General features: G+C 40.6%; 3 protein-coding genes across 5 annotated transcripts in view; 2 read left to right on the top strand and 1 right to left on the bottom strand.

The window, feature by feature from the left end:
* LOC124175101 overlaps positions 1-20,630 on the bottom strand; it is a 39,821-nt gene that overhangs the window by 10,605 nt on the left and 8,586 nt on the right. The gene's annotated exons all lie outside the window — the stretch shown is intronic.
* On the top strand, positions 8,088-10,257 carry LOC124175100 (UDP-glycosyltransferase UGT5-like). Its single transcript, XM_046554999.1, has 5 exons — positions 8,088-8,709; positions 8,798-9,171; positions 9,243-9,465; positions 9,540-9,759; positions 9,849-10,257. The coding sequence occupies exons 1-5, from the start codon at positions 8,235-8,237 to the stop codon at positions 10,147-10,149; spliced, it is 1,593 nt and encodes a 530-aa protein (XP_046410955.1). The 5' UTR covers positions 8,088-8,234; the 3' UTR covers positions 10,150-10,257.
* On the top strand, positions 10,538-13,898 carry LOC124175098 (UDP-glycosyltransferase UGT5-like). Of its 2 annotated transcripts, none has more exons than XM_046554998.1 (5): positions 10,538-11,151; positions 11,726-12,099; positions 12,171-12,393; positions 12,468-12,730; positions 12,822-12,862. In XM_046554998.1, the coding sequence occupies exons 1-4, from the start codon at positions 10,674-10,676 to the stop codon at positions 12,689-12,691; spliced, it is 1,299 nt and encodes a 432-aa protein (XP_046410954.1). In that variant the 5' UTR covers positions 10,538-10,673; the 3' UTR covers positions 12,692-12,730; positions 12,822-12,862. The 2 variants fall into 2 exon arrangements, with proteins under 2 accessions (XP_046410954.1, XP_046410953.1); XM_046554997.1 differs by having other exon boundaries at positions 10,543-11,151; positions 12,468-12,687; positions 12,777-13,898.

The following is a 20,630-nucleotide window of genomic DNA, read 5'->3' as shown; positions in this document are numbered from 1 at the left end:
CTTTGAATCCGCACAAAGACTATGTGACTAAATTGATTTACCTTTCGCAGTGATATACCATGTGCATGTATACGTATACCGCAGGTGCATGTGTACGCATATAGGTACGTACATATGTACAACTAGTCTGTGGATTCTCGGTGTAAAATTAGGCGATAAATCAAAGACGGTCCTTTCAATTGCTTTCACACGTACAATCCGTGTTTGAGTGTGTGGGTTGGTGAACAAACGCGCGGTATGCTCAGCTCTGCATTCGATTATAGAATCACAAGGGTGGCAATGGGGAGATTCGTGAACGGGGTTACACACCGTTATGTACATACACTTTACATACTTTGGCGACTTATGCACACTCGCCGAAGGCTCGAACCTCTCGGTTCGGCTTAGTGCAGCCTTACTAGCCATTATATACCCTAAACTATCACCCGGTTGACTAACGACGTTAGGCTGTTGAAACCGGTGCAGCGACGACACTCCCCCACCCCCCATTGGCCATACCAAACTGGTGCCGAACCAGTTACACACACGCAAATACCCACGTAGTTTCGACGCTAATGCCATAACGCCGCATACGTTGTACGACGCGGCTAAGCTGCCTCAAGTAGCCCCCCACCCCTGCCCCTTTGCCCCTTGATGCATGGGGGCGGGATTCGCGGGTCGTCAGTTGGGGCGAGTTGCGGGGGTGGGAATGGGACTGCAACGGACTGTACGGCTCCCGCGGACGGCGTCGAGGATCGATCCTTGCACCCACAATGCGCGGCTATGTGCGACGAAAGCCCGCGTCGTGCACAGCGGTGACCTAAGTTTTTACAACTACGTGGGAGAAAACATCCCACGCGATAGATATTTTCCTCTTAAGTATACCATATTATATAGATTTCTCGCAGCCTGCATTCACGGAAAAAGTTATTTATTGCAATAACTTCCTATTTATTTATTTATTTTTTAATCTATCGTTATCGTCGCTTATTTATAAAGCGATGATTTAATACGTTCAAAGTGTTTATAATCAATGTTTAATTTGTTTATTTTCACGAAATGGAAAATATAGACTCTTATCGGAGACTTGGGTTCATTTGGGACAAACATTTTTCAGATTAGATTGGGCGGTTTCTTTTTTGCTACGAAATGAATGTTTTATGCAACTTTGTTGGGATCTACGTATAAGAAATAACGATTTTTATTGCTCAGAAAAAAAAAAAAATTGTTGATTTGTAATAAATGAGAAAAGATAAATTACATATGATTTTAATTAACTGTATCGCAATGCCGATATTTCTTTGGTCTTTAACAAATCTTATTGAATTTAAATATCATATGTATTTATACACAATATTTTAACTGCTTTTGTTTTCTTTTGGTAAATAATTTGTATTTCAGAAAGTGAAATTCCAATATTTTACGCATTTTTCACGTTTCATTGCACTATGCATATGGATATTTTATTTTGAAGCTCGACTTAGACAAATATCGGATTTCCTGCAGTAAATAATTCCTGCTACAGATATAAGGCATCGTCTCGTATGATTATACAACTGTTAACGCACATTAAGGTGTTTCGTCCGGAGGCAGCATTTATTTCTCTTTGGATTCCACCTGAAAGACTTGTACATAAATATATCAGGGAAAGAATCCTTGCGAAAGGATACCTCTTAAATCCAATTTTAAGAGGCCGCTCTCGGGACTCGAAGTTTTCCCATTTAAGTGTACAAAACGGATAAGATGTAATTTTTTTTTTTTTAATTCTCACATAATTTTGTTACAAGAATATTTACATAAAGAGACATAACTCGTCAGCCGTTTACTGTTTTCGAAGAATATCATTATCTACAAAATGCTTCCAGGATGATGTCTATATTATTAAATGCGGTTCAATGGTACATAGTTTTAAGAAAAAAAAAAAACGACGTTTTCCGCGTATGATTTAAACGGGAAAACTTTGAGTTTCAAGATAGACCTTGTAAAATTAGATCAAGGATATATAGGTATATCCTTCCGTGAATATTCTTTCTTCGTTATTTACAACAATTTTTAAAGCTCAGAGCTGAAGAAAAAAAAAATACAAGGCTTTTTCCAAATGAAACACTTTACAAGTTGAGGAAAGAAAAAAAAAAAAAAAAATGCGGAATAATGGAGAGAAATCGACCACTTCATGCACCGCCATCAAAACTTGCAGACCTTTTAAGGTTAGCGTCGTATAACATTTGATCGGTTTTCCTCGCGTATAATACCGATATAACGTATACCCCATCAGTCGGATGTGACATACGCCGAGGCGACATCGTTTTCTTATAAACCGTCCTTATATAAATATACAGGATATATAATACGACGAAAAGGGCGCGGGAATCTAGTCAGCGAATTTTTAGACTATTGTGCAGATCGCCGGGAACCGTTTCTCACAAATACATATAATATAAAGGGTATGAGACGGAATGCGTATACAGGCCTCGGAAAAACCCTGAGGAAGCTGATTTTCATTTTTTATATTCTTCCGTATAAAGGTTCGTACGTACCGCGTTTTGGATGTGTATTATATACATATTTACCACAGGCGACGTATCGATGCCAGGTTCAGGTGCTTCTGAGCCGTTGAAATTTTGGTTCAGTGTATCGGTCGAATTGAAACCTGCGTTGGTTGCGGTGCCGCTGGAATAAAAGACGATTCTTCAACGCCGTCCTCATTTTTCACTCACCGTTCTAAAGGGACGAAAAAACTCCGCAGAGTACGGCGCGTCGATGGGGAATTCATTCCAATGAATTTTTATCTCCAAAACTGAACGGTTAAAACAACGAGATTTGAAAATATTTGTAATGTCTACAACTCGTTAGTTTTGCTCGAATATCTAGAAAACTATGTTTGATTATTCTGAGAAATAATCATTCCTGCGCAATGAAATGTTTTTATAACGATGAAAAAATATTTTATACCCATACCGGGCCTGAACGTGAAAATAAGTCAACTCGGCGCCTCCGTATAGGCAACTGAAGTTACAATATGCAATCTAAGGAATAAAATTGTAACGCTCGGTTGCCTATCCTTAGGCGCCAAGGTGGCTTGTTACCACGTTTAGATTCGGTTTATTCAATACATGTAATACTGCAGGTACGAAATAACTTCAGAAGGTAAAAAAAAAGCTTTGCAGCGAAATCGTCAAGAGATGATAGCTCTGGTTTCATGTATACAACCATGCAAGGCATGTAGAGCCCCGCACACCTCGTGCATAAATTATGAAAGGGTAGCGGGTGCAGCGACTGTGTCTATTTTAGTGCGACTCGTTTTCTCTCTCTCTCTTCCCTCTGTTTCACTTTTTTACGTTACCATCGTATAAATACAGCTTGACTCGTCCGTTCTCAGCTGTAGATACACATACTTCAAACGGAAAAACTTTTACAACTCAGGATAATCCCAGCGGACAATTTTTTTTATCTTCTTTCGGTAGCTCAAACATTAAATTCTGCCTCTTTCATTGTACCCACACACACGAGCACACACGCACACACGTCAAAGTTCTGACAGTGTGTATGTTTGTATAATATAACATTACGTAGTATACGATTTCCGCGAAAGTTTGCGCTCACACATATTCCAAGTCGCACTGAACATGGTACGGAATAACTTATTTGCAAGGTCGAAAGCAGCGCAGCTTTTCAGCATGAAATTTCCAAAATTATGCGTCATCTCTTTTTTTCCCACATCGCCGCGGACTGACGGTATGTATTATTTTTTTTTTTTTTTATACGTCATAAGAATAAACGTCGCTTGATTCATGGCGGACTTTTACGGTAGCTGCATAACTTGGTAAACGAGAAGAGGGTGAAACAAACAAAAATAATACGGAAAAAAAATAAATTGCCGTAATTGCTATATCACGCCGCTTTGTCTACTTTGAATTTATTTAATTTTCTTTTTTTTTTTTGTGGTCTTCCTTTTTTCCTTTTTTTTCAAACACCTGGCGCCGTGCCGTTTTTCCCGCAGAGATCATACCCTCTCTCCATTTTTCAACTTCCACTGTCACTGATCCTCCTCGAGCCCTTGATCTTTGAGGCCATATTTGATGTCGCTAAAGCTCAGAGTGTTCGCCAGCTACGGCCCGCGTAAACTAGGATTTGCAACGGAATCTGGCTGTGCAGCCGATTCGGCGTCTCTCTTTATGATTCCCACGTCTTTTCCGGGGTTTATCGGTGAAATGACGCCGCGGTCGCTGCAGGAAAAAGGGTGGCGGCAAGGGTATCAAAACCACACATACGTACACACAGGCTCACATGTATGAATATAACGAATTCGAACGTATAATACCGCCCAGCTCCGAAGCTTTTCGAATATTACACGTGCATTTCTTCTTTGAATGTTTTTTTAGTTTTTATTTCAAATCAGCCGCTCGTCTGGGTGAAATAATCACGGAAAGGTCTCTGAGATTGCAGATTTTTGAAACAAATATAGCTATCAATGACGGAAGTATTTAAATTACACACGCAGTTTCAATTATCCCTAAATTGATGTGCCGTTCTTGGTAGTTGCAAAAGCACTATGAAAAAATGAAAAAATAAATAACTATAACCAGTCGCGACGGGTTATAACGAGTAGAAGTAATGCCGCCGCGACTATATGTATAGTAAAAAAGAGAATAATTACAAAAAAAAAAAAAAAGTAGGAAATATAATGAAGGAGAAGAAAGGGCATCCGGTGTACCTGAATTATTATACCTGCATTCTGCAGCGGGTAACAAGTATATGCGATGTTGTGTTAGTATAATGACAGAGATTTAATTATCCGCAGGGCATTGCTGAAAGTTACAATATACGTACGTGACAACTGCGTTGATCGTGATTAAACGTGAATATAGTCGGTAATACATGCATAAATGCATGAGGAGGTATTTTTATCGCAATACGTTGTGTAAAATTACATTTCATAATGCGTAATGGTTGAAATTATGCGTTAAAATATGCCGAGCTACAGCTACAAATATGGTAATAAATTTACTCGATGTATCTATTTTACCGGATTGATATATTTATTGAAATTCGTTGAATAATAACGCGAAAGAGAGCGCCAATCAAGCGGGAAAAAATTGGGTTATATGTATAATGCTGCTGTGATGTAACGTAAAATATTCCGACCATTGGCTCGAAAACCCCATCGGCTTAACTCGCCATTTTCACCCACTGAATTCGAGGTAATGTGTGTACACGTAGATGTGTTTGGGATAGTGTTACTTCCACCGAACAAGTTGTTAGAAACGTTACACTCCCGCCCCCGAAGCCGTAATTGGACCACTAAATTCGTATTTCTCGTTGGAGAAGACTATTTTTGTCAAGGATGTATGGAACATACGCAGTTGGGTCGAAAATTTATCGAAAGAAAACATAAAAAACGGAGCTTTTAAAAGAGCAACTTGAGCTTATAAATTTTAAGTTGATTTATAAAAATGCCTGTGATTGAGAAATAAAAATTTTTAAATGTCACTGAATATAAAAAGGAAAAACCTAATTGTTATTAACAGTGTCGGAGAAATTACGTTGTTCTATTATTTTTTCACCAAAAAATTGAAACACGTTACGTTTCATTCTACCAGAACATAGTTTTATTCGGTGACAAATGAATTCTCTGTACAAGTCAAATCTGAGAAATTTTGTACTTGAGCTCGTCGGTTCGTAAAAAAAAACCTGAAATATACGATAACAGTGATAATTAACAAAAAATGATAAACTTTTATGATTTGGTAACAAATACATTATTGTTTGTTAAAATCTAACGCATAGACGACTTGTGGAGAGTATTATTTTGTAAACCTATTGTCAATTATAGAATCACACAAGTAACATAGATTTTGTGCTCCAATATTCCGAATTTTTCCTTGATCAGGCATCGAATGTAACTATTAATATAGCTTCAGTAAGTGAAACGCTGATATTTTCATATAATTATGTGTAATTTTTGTCACTTTCAGAGAAAAGTGATGGAGAAAAAAATTGTTTTAAAAAATAAATAAATAAATAGAAATAAAGTGTGGAGAACCGGGAAGTCTTACGAGTACCGTCTGAATCCACTTGACGAGGCTTGCGCGACTGCACAGAGTAGTAGTAGGACTACTGCAGGGCGAACCGTACACCGACGGTTTCTACTTATCGCTAAGAGTCCGCAGGTTGTCTGAGCCGGTCCGGGACGCTTCTACTCGCGTGGGTTAAAACCGAGTCGACACTGCGGTCTGACCCAGATAGCCGTTTCCACTTGAGTCGGTGGCGGCAGCCCGCCATACACGTGTGAGAAGGGGGTGGCATATCCGCAGGCGACCGCACTAGACCGAATGAGCCTTCCTAATTAAAAATCCTCACACGGCGTACTGCAGGCAGAGACAATGAAGAATAACGAATCGGCGAGAAGAGAGCAGGGCTGAGTATCTTCGGATAAGGTGAAAACGAGCCTTTTTGGATAGGTTTCGCGGCGGATTCGAGTCCCACGGTATTTAGGGGCCATTCGAAGATCTAAATCTGAGGTTCTCGGCCGGGCGAAAGGTCGTTACAGGTGAAAAGGGAGCGAGAGGGAGGGAGGGAGGGAACAGCACATTTAGGTGGGCAAAAAGTGACGTTCTATGATGAATGTCCTTGGGGGATAAAAAGAGGCTCAATTCATAAATCTTGAGGCGTTTATATCTGTTCGGTTCGGCCGGCGTTTCTCATCCCGCCGATTTTTCGCCGTTTGCGATGTTCTCGAGTGACGAAACCAGCGCGAGGAATGTTTCGTTACGTAGTCGGGATATTCGACGGGCAACGCTTTGCAGATAGACCTATTTGTCTCGTGGACGCAGCTCATCAGTTCTGCCCGCACCGGCAGCCTTGTTGATTTCAAACCAAATATAATTTTGAAGGGGGGGGATATTTATCACTGGCTACGTCAGCTCCATTGTCTGACCAATGCTCACTCACCCGGCTCTAAACCCCTTTCATTAATCCTCAAAATTTAATTAAGCCACCAGCTGATATTCAGACCCCTGCAATCTAGGTATATCTGGCACACACAAGCAAGACACGCGGCTATATAGCATTTGCATATACTGCATACCTGTGATTCATTTTTGGCCGGTACGATTCTCCGGTACTTGAGCAGAAATCCGATCCACTTAGGGAGTTTCCTTCATAGATCGTGATCACTTAGAAAAGTTTTGTAACAGATGAAGAAACCTGCTTCCTTATATGATTGTCCAAATCATTGAATGATCAGATACGCTGTAACAGTTATCGGAAAACCATGCAAAAACATCGGCACGATAAGATTTGTGCAAATTACGTGAATGCATCATCAACCTGAGAGATATAAGAGTAATAGATTTAATCGAATGATTGAGAAATGCATGAGATACAAATAAAATCGTAGTGTAGTTGTACAAGTGATAGTAAAGTCAATCTGCTAGTCTGTTAGTCTGATCGAGGCTACGAGATCGTCATCGTTACGCCATATCCATTGAAGAACCCAAATGTGAAAAACTGCACCAAGGAAGACGTCAGCTTCAACTATAACGACACTTCACTTCAGTGAATCTCATATACACGAGAAGAACTTCGGGAAGGACTGATTGGATCTGGCCGATCGTTTCGAGATTTCTAAACAGTACTAAAGAAGTCTTGGATCATCCGGAATTCAAGAAGATCTATGCACGGCGCAGCGGCGAGAATTTCGACTAGATTTTGGTAAAGATTTTTACTGGCCAGCCATTTTTGCATACGGGAAACATTTCGATGCTACGGTAATCGGTAAGTGACACAGTTTGATAAATAATGTTACATGATTTTTTCGTCTATATTTTTCGTCAAGATATCGCCTCTCAAGAACGTATACCTACATAGCTCTAATTCTTACCAATACACTTGGAATCAACATACTTTGGCTTGATAATAACATACTGGAAAATATACGATCACGTTCCTCTGTAACATTCACGCACGAGACTCGTGTATCTTTCAATGTCAGTACCCATTTATAGAAAAAGTACGTTCAAGCTTGAGCTAAAAAATAGGATATTACTGCAATCTCGTATATTATCTGTAATAATGAACATAACGACCTCGACGGCAGTTCATCACACCGACCACGCAGAAGAAGGGATGAATATGCCGCGTCACGTTCGTTTAAATCAACTTTCAAGTGAATGTAGTACAGCATAAATTCAGGCCTCTTGTACACGTTCCGACGTGGTCAGTTATTGCCCCAGAGTGATCTACAGTTTGTGAAAATGACGGGAAAGATCATCGCACTAGCCGCACTGATTTTTTTCATGTCGATTCTGCACCGCGGAAATGCCTCGCGAATACTTTGCGTATTTCCATCAGCCTCGGTAAGTCATCAGGTAGTTTTTCGCGGATTGACCCTGGCTCTTAGGGAACGGGGCCATGATCTCGTTGTCGTGACGCCAAACCCGGTGAGGGACCCGAATCTGAAGAACTACACCGAGATAGACGTCAGTTTTCTTTACGAGGAGAACTACGAAACGGATTATATAGAACTGCGACGAAACGCGTGTTGGATTGACTGGTTCTGGAATGTTGCACCTATACTACATTTGTTCTGTGAAAAAACCTTCGACCATCCAGAATTCAAGAAGATTTACGCACCGGATAGCGGTGAAGAGTTCGATTTGATGTTGACGGAGACTCTTTATTGGCCGGCATTTTTGGCTCTCGGCAAACGATTCGACGTTCCGATCATTGGTGAGCGTCTTGTTTTCTTATGTGTATAAATTAAATTGTAGCGTTATTTTTTAGTCAAATCTGATCATGGATATCGTCTAATGTTAAGGTATGACGTCTTTGGGTCTTGCTCTGAACCTTCAATACTCGGTTGGGAATCCGATACTAACTTCTCATCAATCGAACTGGGACCTTGCAATGAAGGAGGTGTCTGATTCGCCGACGCTTTTTGAGAGGCTGAAGAACTTCTACAACGTATGGAAGTTCATTTACAATTACAACACGGAGTTCATGCCTGCGCAGCATGCCATTGCAAAAAAATATTTCGGAAACGAGATCCCCGAACTTGGCGAAATCGAGAGGAACCTTAGTTTAATTTTCACCAACCAACAGGGACCGATTTCGTATCTTAGACCGAATGTACCCAACGTTATTGAGATCGGTAACTTCCACGTGTCGAAGAAGATCAAGCCTCTGTCGAAGGTATTATAGATTTAGCGATGGAGTTTTCACCTTACAATGCACGCGACTCACATAATTCTTCTCTTACAAAGGATCTTCAGAAGACTCTCGACGAATCCAAACAAGGATTTATATACATGAGCCTTGGGTCGAACGTGAAAAGCACCATGCTGGACAAGAAATCACGGTCCGAGTTTATTGCCGCATTTTCCAAGCTTCCCTACACGGTAATTTGGAAGTTCGAGGACGAATTTCTACCCGGTAAACCGGACAACGTAATAATAATCAAGTGGGCCCCGCAGCAAGCGATTCTAGGTACCTGAATACGCAAAACACTTTTTGAACGAATTATGCGGATCAAATGAACGTCACCTTACGCATCTTTTTAGCTCACCCAAACCTGAAAGCCTTCGTGTACCAAGGAGGACTTCAGAGCACGGAGGAAGCGATTTCTCACGGCGTCCCTGTGATCGGTTTCCCGGTGATGGCCGATCAGGACATGAATGTTAACAAAATGGTGTCTCTTGGTGTCGGAAAGAAGCTGGAAATTACTGACGTAAAAAGGGACGATCTGATTGAAGCAATACAATCCGTTGCGACGGACGGCAGGTGAAGTACAATTTTGAGCCAAGGAATCCGATACGCGTCATACGTGAGTGAAGCATAAATTTCATAAAAATATGTCCGATAATTTGCAGCTACAAGCAGAGGATGCTCAACTTGCGCGAACTGCTGAAAGACAGGCCGTACGATTCACTGAAGAATGCCGTTTGGTGGACCGAGCACGTGATTCGACACAGAGGCGTCCCTCATCTCCGTTCCAGTACTGCCGACGAGCCGTGGTACCAGCGTGGCGATATGGATGTAATCTTTCTCATTGCTGCCGCGTTTGTAATATCTGTGATGACCGCTTCAGCTGTACTTTATCAGTTGTTAGTTTACAGTATGAAGATATTCGGTAATCAGCAGTCAGTAAACAGAAAAGAAAAACTCAAGTGACAATACATGTATATTCATTGCACATGGAAAATACTGTTTTTGTGATTGTGTTTGCAGGCATTTATAATTACTGATTCGTGGAAAAATAAATAAATGAAGCCAACGTGGTAGAAATTGAAAGATATATTGTATTGCAAGTAAGACAAGTACCAGCTAAAAAAACGCTTGATGGAATCACGTGAAATCGCACGCGTATCTTATTTAGTGACGTAATGAAAAATAATTGGAGTAAAGATGCGGTTTCGCAAATCTGTCTATACTTCTCTGGGTTATCTAAGAACTAGAATCTTGAAGCAGAACGGTCTATGAAATTAACAACTACTCCACATTGCCTGTTCAACACAAACATTCAATCATTCAAATGAAAGTGCCTTTTCATCATGACTTGCACGTATTTCGAATTCTCAATATCAGCGTCAAAAGACTTGAGTATGTGGAGTTAACACGATGAGATACTACACGTTAGTTGGCGACGCGGGGAACCCTCATGCTTGCACTAGTGACGAAATTTCGAGCGGTCGAAGATGTCGCGACAGTTGGTGTGGCAATCAGTATCACTGATTCTTTTCGTTACTGTATGGGAATTCGGAAACGCATCGCGAATACTCGCCGTATTTCCATCAGCCTCGGTCAGTCATCAGGTAGTTTTTCGTGGATTGACCCTAGCCCTTAGGGAACGGGGCCATGAGCTCGTTCTCGTGACGCCAAACCCGGTGAGGGACCCGAATCTGAAGAACTACACCGAAATAGACGTCAGCTACATCTACGATCCCAATATAAAGTTGGACCTGATAGAACTGCGGAGAAAAATGAACTGGGCTGAATGGATTTGTACAGTGGCAGACGGGTTTCACGTGGTTAGTGAACAAATCTTTGATCATTCTGAGTTCAAAAAGATCTACGAGTCAGGCAGCGGTGAAAAGTTTGACTTGCTGTTGATGGAGACACTTTATTTTCCAGCATTTCTATCACTTGCCAAACGGTTTGACGTTCCGATAATTGGTAAGTCCTTGCACGGTTAATTGTTTTACAGGGTGCTTCCGAGTAAAAGTCAGAGTATATGTTGGGTTGCGTACCACTGGGGGGGACAAATATCGGTCAAACAGACCTCTACCGACGTACTCTTGGGGACAATGAATCTGAGACAGCTAATTTTTTACACTATACAGTTACGTTGGCAACACGGCGAAACCTACAGCGCCATAGCGGGCCGAGCGCAACAAACTCAATCTCAATAAACATAACATAACCCATGACCGTCGAATCTAACCTTAGAATACCGCGGAGATAATGAATTGTTAGATAGATTGACACGTACGTTTCAGTTATAAATAACGTAACAACTGCTTGGCCAAATCTACGCAACTTCGTAACACGGGCATTTCCAGCTCGCTCGAGAGGACTTTGAATTCGCTATCTACCGACAACTCATACCGATATTTGTTACTCTCGGCGGTAGGCAACCCAACATACTGTGGCATGTACTCGGAAACACCCTGTATAGTTTGAACCTGTAATGTAATTATCTGCATTGAGAGATGGCTTGTAAAGGCCAAATGTGTATATTTTCTTGAAGGAATGACGTCCCTTAGTCCGGCCCTAAACTTGCAATACTCTATCGGAAACCCGATACTATCTACACATCAATCGATTTGGGACTTGCAGAGAAACGAAATGTCTGATCCACCGACGTTTTTCGAGAGGCTGAGGAACTTTATTAATGTGTGGAAATACATTTACTATTTTAACACGGAATTCATGCCTGCGCAGCATGCCATTGCGGAAAAATATTTGGGAATCGAGATTCCGGATCTTGGCGAAATCGAGAGAAATCTCAGTTTAATTTTCACCAACCAACAGGCGCCGATTTCCTACCCCAGACCAAATGTACCCACTGTGGTTGAAATCGGTAACTTTCACGTCTCGAAGAAGAGCGAGCCTATCTCGAAGGTATTATAGGTACTATGAATTTCTCACCTCGTAATACTCGCGACTCATTACATAATTCTTCTCTTACAAAGGATCTTCAGAAGACCCTCGACGAATCCAAACAAGGATTTATATACATGAGCCTTGGATCTAACGTGAAAAGCACCATGCTGGACAAGAAATCACGGTCCGAGTTTATTGCCGCATTTTCCAAACTTCCCTACACGGTAATTTGGAAGTTTAAGGACAAATTTCTACCCGGTAAACCGGACAACGTAATAATAATCAAGTGGGCCCCGCAGCAGGCGATTCTAGGTACCTGAATACGCAAAACACTTTTTAAACGAATTACGTGGATCAAATGAACGTCACCTTACGCATCTTTTTAGCTCACCCAAACCTGAAAGCCTTCGTGTACCAAGGAGGACTTCAGAGCACGGAGGAAGCGATTTCTCACGGCGTCCCTGTGATCGGTTTCCCGGTGATGGCCGATCAGGACATGAATGTTAACAAAATGGTGTCTCTTGGTGCCGGAAAGAAGTTGGAAATCACTGACGTAAAGAGGGACGATCTGATTGAAGCAATACAATCCGTTGCGACGGACGGCAGGTGAAGTACAATTTTGAGCCAAGGAATCCGATACGTGACACACGTGAGTGAAGCATGAATTTCATAAACATGTGTCGGACAATTTTTAGCTACAAGCAAAAGATGCTCAACTTGCGCGAACTGTTGAACGACAGGCCGCACGATTTACTGGAAAACGCAATTTGGTGGACCGAACACGTGATTCGTCACAGAGGCGCCTCTCATCTGCACTCCAGCACCGCCGACGAGCCGTGGTACCAGCGTCAGGATATGGACATCATTTTTGTCGTCACCGCCGTATCTCTGATAGCGTCAACTTTGTCTCTGATCATTGCGTATCATTTGTTGAGTTACAGTATTAACGCTTTCAGTCATCAACAATTACCGGTGAAAAAAAAGAAGAAGATGTAAAAAGCTAGTTATATTTTATCGGAAGCGACGTAATAAAAAAATAAGGTAGATAAAATGGCAACGACAATGAAATAACCTGTTGAACGCGTCGGCGGTTCCAGTTGTTTTCCATTTCACATCAACCTCTGTGAATCAAATACTGTGAAAAGTGCAACAATGAATTGTTCGTTTTCAGTTTAAGCCATCCTTCCGAAACTGGGCGATAAATCAATGAACCCCTTGAAGCGAGTCAATCGAGCCGCTAGTCGAGTCATGGCGGTATTAAAATTCATCGCTAAATAATCCTCGCCCGCATTATATAATAATCATATTTCCAGCGCTCTGCCTTAATTCCTCAGGCGTATTTCCCGAGTGTTATTTATTCCTCGTATTATAATGTTATTACCGGTCAAATCCCCCAGAGGTTACACCCCGCGGTTAGAAACAAGCCGTAGTTGCTTTTGCCACGAAACCGTCTTAAGGAATAAGGAATCGTTATTTATTTGGAGGAATGAGGGGAGGCTTTGGAGTTTCGAACTTGCGGTGGTCTGGATTGTTTAAGGAAGGAGAAGTAAGTGCCCCGAGAAGGCACTTAACTCCCGTTCTAATTACTGCAACACTTGTAGCACCCCCTCTCATTCTCAATGCTTTCTGCCCTTCCTTAAAGTTATATGCCTTTTCATTATCATCGTTTAGCAATTGTCCACCACTCCTCCATCGATTGATTCGAAATCAGTGATTACAATTTTCAGAATTTCTTGACAACTCAATTCGTTAATATTCGATTCATTCTTAATACATATTTATTTTTATCGTCTTATCTCTAGAGCCCGGATAAATATGTATTCAAAATGTATGTCCTTATAATTATACATACTTAAAAAACTAAAATATTGAAAAAATATGGAGTAAAAAATAATCACTATTTTCGAGTAAAACACACTTTATTTTGACATAAATCATTCGACAATAGTTGTGATTTTTTACTCTATATTTTTTCCACAAGTCTGCATTATATGTACACTTGGAGACAATGAATCTGAGACAACTAATTTTTCACACTAGACAGTTATGTTGGCAGACGTGTCAATCCAACAACTATTCCAAAGTTAGATTCGACGGTCATGGTTTATGTTACGTTTATTGAGATTGAGTTTGTTTCGCGGTCGGCCCACTATGGCGCTGTAGATTTCTCTGTATTGCCAACATAACTGTCTAGTGTAAAAAATTAGCCGTCTCAGATTCATTGTTCCCAAGTGTACATATTTTGCAATTTTGAATACATATTTACCTGGGCTTTGCTCATCTCACTTTTTGATATATGTCACGGTTTATAGGTATGTGTAATATATATTTGCACTTCATGGACGAAAAAATCAATCTTCACTTATTGAGGATGAATGATTGATAAATACAAGGGTTATTTTCATGATGAAAAAGGAAGCGAAACATTACAAGTATGTATACAAGATTCGATCGGATTATAATTAATCTGCGTAATCGTTTTTCAAAAGACTTTATGGGACAGGCAGCAGACTGTAGGTGAAGTTGAGAAATGAAATACTGAAACAAGGGGATTAGGCACTCTCCTGTCACCAGCAGCTGAGTCCCCGCGCACGTAAAAGACGTTTAATTACAGAAATTACAGGGACGTCGAAAGCTCGGGTGAAAATTTATGCAACTCGTTATTCGAAGGTTACCGAAATCACGTAGGTCGCATCTATTATACCGTGTACGCAACGAGTTTGATCCGTCGACCCTTTTGAATAAGGGTTACCTACAGGACGTGTGCCGAAAATATGGCAATTAATAGGAACCAACTACCCACCCATTTTCGCAAATAGCTATATGCAACAATTTAAACGATCGATGCGTGACGCTTTTTTTTCTTCTCTCGTTTCGTAACCTGAATATCCAACATAGTTAGACTAAGATCCGAGAAGAACAAGTTAGACACACACGAGTATGCGACGTCCTCTCTAAATAACTAAACTTCTATGGACGATGTTAACCGGTGCAAGCAGTTTTGCCAACCCTCAAGAAAATTCTTTATTCTTTTAAAGAATATTTGCTATATGTCGTTTTCGCCGGAAGCCCAAAAAAATCTAAAGATCTCTGAGGAAATCTTAATAGATAATGCCGAAATCTCTAAATAATAGTTGGTGAAATCGAAACAGTAGTCAACTAATTGTGTAGTTTCAGAGAAAATATGCACCAATTAGCGTCTGCAATTTTCAAACGAACTTATTTTACCAGTTTGAGGTCCTAAATATTAATAATAAAAACATAAAAAGTAAGAATTCCTAATATCCTTTAACGTACAATTCAGATTATAGAATATAAATTTGTATATGTTACCTCGTTCGTTAATTATCATTATATATTTCTATCCCAATTGGGTAATTTTTTTCCATCAGTTTTGTCTATTCGTATCGTGATATCATCGTGCAAAGGTAATATTGTCTCGAAGATAATTTGCAGGTGTACTCAATTACACCTTCGTGTCTATAAATAATGTAATTGATAAGCGAATCCGTATCGCGGACGATATTTTATTATGACGTGCAAAAGTTGCATCAGTATACTGGAAAGTATCTAAAACTGCAGAGTTACACGCGACGGATATGTATGGTATATAATATACTATAAATGCAAATGATAATCCTCTCGGTCAATATAATATCCTGGAAATCCCCTTTTCCGAAGAAATTCAATAATGTTCTCTTGCTCTTGGTTTAATCAAACCCGGGGCCATTCGTTCGTTCGTTCGTTCGTTCGTTCGTTCGTTCGTTCTTCCGACAAATTTCTTCAAGTGTATCGACTATACACGCAGCTGGCGAATCAGCCGATGCGATAGAACGAACGAATTCGAAGGACGCTGCTGCCCTCGAGCAACAAATATATCGATCTGCCCGGAGATATTGGATAGCGCAGTTGGGAACCGCAAAACAAATGAACGCGGCGGTCGGTTCAGGATTGGCCATCAACCGAGATGAAAGGATATTAACCAATCACAACTGCGGCTTACAAGGGCCGATCGAATTCCGTATACAGAATGAGCTGGCTACGGCTTTGAGCACGGTTTAACGCAATTCCCAAAGCCTGAGTAAACCTAATACCGGATGGCCGCACTAAAAGCCGCGTCTACGGTGAAATTAAGGCGTTTGAAACAGCTTGATTAAAAACCGTGACGCCTTTGCTCTGTGAACTCGATGGAATATAATTCACTCTTCAGCGTAAAAGAAACACTTGAACAAACTTTAAGAACGATTCATTAGATTCCCCTTATATACCGATCCATCAGTAAAAAAAAAACGGTCGGTTCAATTTGACTTTGGTGAGGCAGTGATTCTCTTCACGAGACATAACATGCGATTGTTGCCCAATAATAGGTTGTTTAAAAAGTGTTTATTGATCATAATAAAACAGTAATCGTCCCGCTAACGCATCCTTCGAAATCCCCACAATTTATGGTACATATACGTATTCGAGAGAATATTAAATACTTAGATCTTGTAGGTACTGCAGTAATCTGCAGTTTTCGCGACATAATGCTTCCTTACAAGAAACAATTCTCTTCCGTTAGAGGATTGAAAAAATGTTTACCTCCGGCAAAACGCCGAGGCGTCGGTAAACCTAAACGTGACAACGGAAGGGCAAAGAGAGAGAGAGAGAGAGAGAGAGAGATAGGGAGAGAGAAAGAGAAAGAGAGAGAGATAGAGAGAGAAGCTGTTAATGAAATACTTTCGGGTAACGGCGGGTCTTTGTACAGCTCGCTTTGAGGTTAAGCGAAAACATTTCTTCCCGCTGTTACGTATAAGCTGCAGTAACGTAAACGTCACGGTAAAGAGGAACGATTCCCGTTTTTGTCAGAGCAATGGAAAGGCGGAAGGGTTTCAGCTGGGCAGCTATGTACATACTTTCGATTCGTTTCATTCCACCAGCCCATGATGGATTGCTCAGGGTATCTATATCGGTCAGTAGCTGGGGATGCGGAACGTTTAGCGTGTCCGAAATCGTTTCGCAATTCTCACCCCTCGACTCTGCACGTATACTGCGTACATTGTTGTCGTTACGTGTTTAAAACCGAACAGTTATGCGAGGGTCGCTCGCGTTGAAGTTACAGGTCAGAGGTGAAACGTGCAGGACCGACCATGGCGAGTTGTAATCTTTGCGATTTACGATCGTGACGCGTATAATTAATTAATGCACGCCCAGAATTATCCGTAATTCCCTACTTCGCCACAATCATCTTCTCGACATAATGGACCGAGGGGATTAACAATAAGACGTTAACGCATTAGCACGCGGCGAGATAACAATCGGAGGATCGCGGAAGGAAATTACCACGGTTCAAGGAAGAGGCTTATCTGCTTAACCTGCAGGGCGAGGGTTGCGTTTCTGTTATGATCTCCGCTCCTGATGCAGATTCGGGATTTTCGGATAAACGTGGTTACAGAGGGTACGAATTATGCGTACATCGTCCTCTACGCACACTGATAAATTCATTTCATGACGTATGAAATGATTTTCGGATAACGTGAGCAGGGGAAAAAACTAATTAGATTAATTCAGATCCATTGAATTTTCCGATAATGGCTTCTTCCCCCTTTCTTTTTATTCTTCTTATTCTACTTATTCTTATATCCCTTGTGTTACATGGCAAGGACCGCCGGCAAAATCGATTTGAGAATTTAATTACGAGGCCGAATATATACGCTCTTCAGGCAATATCGCTACACGAAACCTGTACAGTACTTGTATATGTACGAGGAGCTCGTTTTTTCTCGGATAAAACTGATGAGAATGAAAAAAAAAAATAAAAATAATGAAAAAAAGACAAGAGCGGGTATCCAAGGCTGCAATGATGCCGTGGTGACACCCTCGCTTCGAATTCGGGGTGACGTTAAATGGAATCTTTGATATTCCGTACATTTTACCATATAAATCGATATCCTATAAGGTGCCTGTGAAGAAACTATACTCCAAATCCATGTACATCCCGGCATAAATTATTATACGCACACTATTTATACATATATATTACGCGAGAATTAACAACGTTTTTCCTCTGTATTTTATATGTAAATAAAAATCACCATCCTAGTATTTATTATTACATCAGCCTCCCGAATGATTTCCGGCACTTCGATACACGCATCAGAAAAACATGAATAGCAGACTTTCGCTGGGTGATCGGAGTTTCCTTATAATATAAATCCGCTTTTTTTTCTCATCCCACTAACGCTTTGCTCCCTTTTACTATGTACCCTGCATAAAACGAAATCCCCGAAGTGTGGGGTCGATGGACGGATGGATTATTATTGGCGTGCACTCGAGGCTGGATGTAAAAATCTGGGAGAAGTAAAACTGGGAATAGAGCAGAGGACGACGTAGTGCGCGTAACGTTACGGAAACAATTTTCATTTCAGGACCTGGCAGCGCACCAGGATTTTACTGAAGATCCAAAATCTTACGCGGAACTTGCGCAGACACTTCACCTTTCGGTGTGCACCTGACCCCAGGGATGAAGGCAGGTATGGGGCATTCCGCGTCAAATGAGCAGCCTATGTACATTTTTTAGTATGATATTGATAGCGACCCAAAAAGGGCTCGGAATATTTTTCAGACTTTTTAGCCACCGGTAAAATTTGAAAAGAATCGAAATTAAATTCCAAAAACGCCGTTTTTAAAAATCTGTAACATTCACACAGATTGTTTGATTTGAAATGTGATTTTTATGCACCACCATCGATAATAGGATCTCAATATTAGCTATTCTTGCTTCTTCGTAAGATTTTAGTTTATTCATAACGGAATTGAAGTTTTTTTTTTTTTTGTCATTCCTCTTACATTCCCCGATCTAAATAGATCACGGAATAATGAAAATAATTTGATTCTGCAATTCATTTAGATCGAGGGATATAAAAGAAAAAAAAGAAATGAAAAGAAAAAAAACAATTCGAACGTGGAAAAGCTATAAGAACTTGCATGAAAAAAAAGAGTAAATATTGAAATCCCCTTTACCGTGTGGTGCTCAAAAATCTAATTTTGAATCGTAGAATCGGTGTTAATTTTTTCAGATTTTCAAAAACGACGTTCTCGTAATTGGTTTTTGCGATTTTATATATATAAATTTCACCAGTGTCTAGAGAAAATCTGTTAAAAATTTACGAGACCCTTTTTGGTTCGGTAAGCACATAATACTAAGAACAAAAAAAAATTATCAGAATCGCGTAACCAGTTTCGCGTAAAAAATCACCGCAATTGTCGACGAAATTGGAGAACATGGGGCAAGGATTTGTAGAAATTTTTGAAAAAATGTTGTGTTTTGAGAGTAGGCGAGTTCTTTCCTTTGTTTTGACTTGACGGTTTTTTAGAGTGGCTGGACAGCACTTGCAGGAGGGTCTAATGGATTGGTTTGATATTTTAAGAATCGCCTCTCTTCGCGCCGTTCGCCGGTCTATTGGACCACGGGAACGAGTAAAAGCTACAGGCTGGAAGAAAACATAGAAGGTGCGAGCACCGCCGGGGGTCGTCGAAAGATAAATTACTTCAACAACGGAGCTGCCGCGGCGGCCTTCTCGCCCATTAAATTACCCTTAAACCAGGGCGCCATTTATTCGCCTGGGTCAATCTTAAAACGAACGTCAGGCGTCTGCCGAATGGCCGGTTGTCTAGGTTGGCAGATTTTTTTTATCTATTTTTATTTTTATTTTTTTTTTTATTCTTCGTCACACGAAACAAATGGCTGAACGTACCATAACTCGAGATTTTCCGCGGAGTTTTAGTGATGAGAAAAGAAATGGATAAACGGCTGAAAGTTCGTCAAGGTATACGGATAAACAAGGAACGAAAAGCGTCTCCCGGGGGATTTAATTAAGCTCCTTTCTGAAAATGCACCAGGTGCACGTCTCTCGCGACGAGGACTCAATATTTACGTCAACCACGTACCGTAATCACCACTTTCCTGCAGTGCTCCAGGATTCCGTATATCATGTTATATAATATAAACCGTGTGCCGCGGACCGATCGTTAGTGGAATTACTATTGATTAACGTTTACTGCCTAATTTCGTGGACAGGTGAATAATTATAAGACGGCTGTACAGCAGGGTACTCGAGAATGGAGTACCGGGGACAGAAGAAAGCTTTCGGGAAGAAACCGTGAGGTAAGAAAAGTCTCGGACTGACAAGGAAGTTATCCCAGGAAGATGTCTGCGATTTGATTTCTTTTGTAACATGTTATAGTAGACTTAAAACTAAGGGACGTGTATTTTTTTTTTTTTATATATCCCATTAAACACTTTGAGGTGGTGAAGACATCCTTCAAAGTAAGGCATGTCAAGGGGCGGCTGGGCAGTTTTTTTTTTTTTTTTTATGTAATTGAGAAAATTACATTTTTCATTTCTCGTTACGAAAAAACTTTTACAATTGAATTTTTTTAAAAATATTATGTTCTCGTGGGTAAAACTGCCAAATCGTCCCTCGACATACCTTACTTTGGAGGGTGGTTTCCACCCCCTTAAAGCGTTCAAGTTTTTAGTCTACTGTAAGATATCGCAACAGAAATGA

Source organism: Neodiprion fabricii, chromosome 2 (assembly GCF_021155785.1).
Source record: "Neodiprion fabricii isolate iyNeoFabr1 chromosome 2, iyNeoFabr1.1, whole genome shotgun sequence".
NCBI lineage: Eukaryota > Metazoa > Arthropoda > Insecta > Hymenoptera > Diprionidae > Neodiprion > Neodiprion fabricii.
The sequence above is the reverse complement of the archived record's forward strand: the minus strand, read 5'-3'. Positions and strand labels throughout refer to the sequence as shown.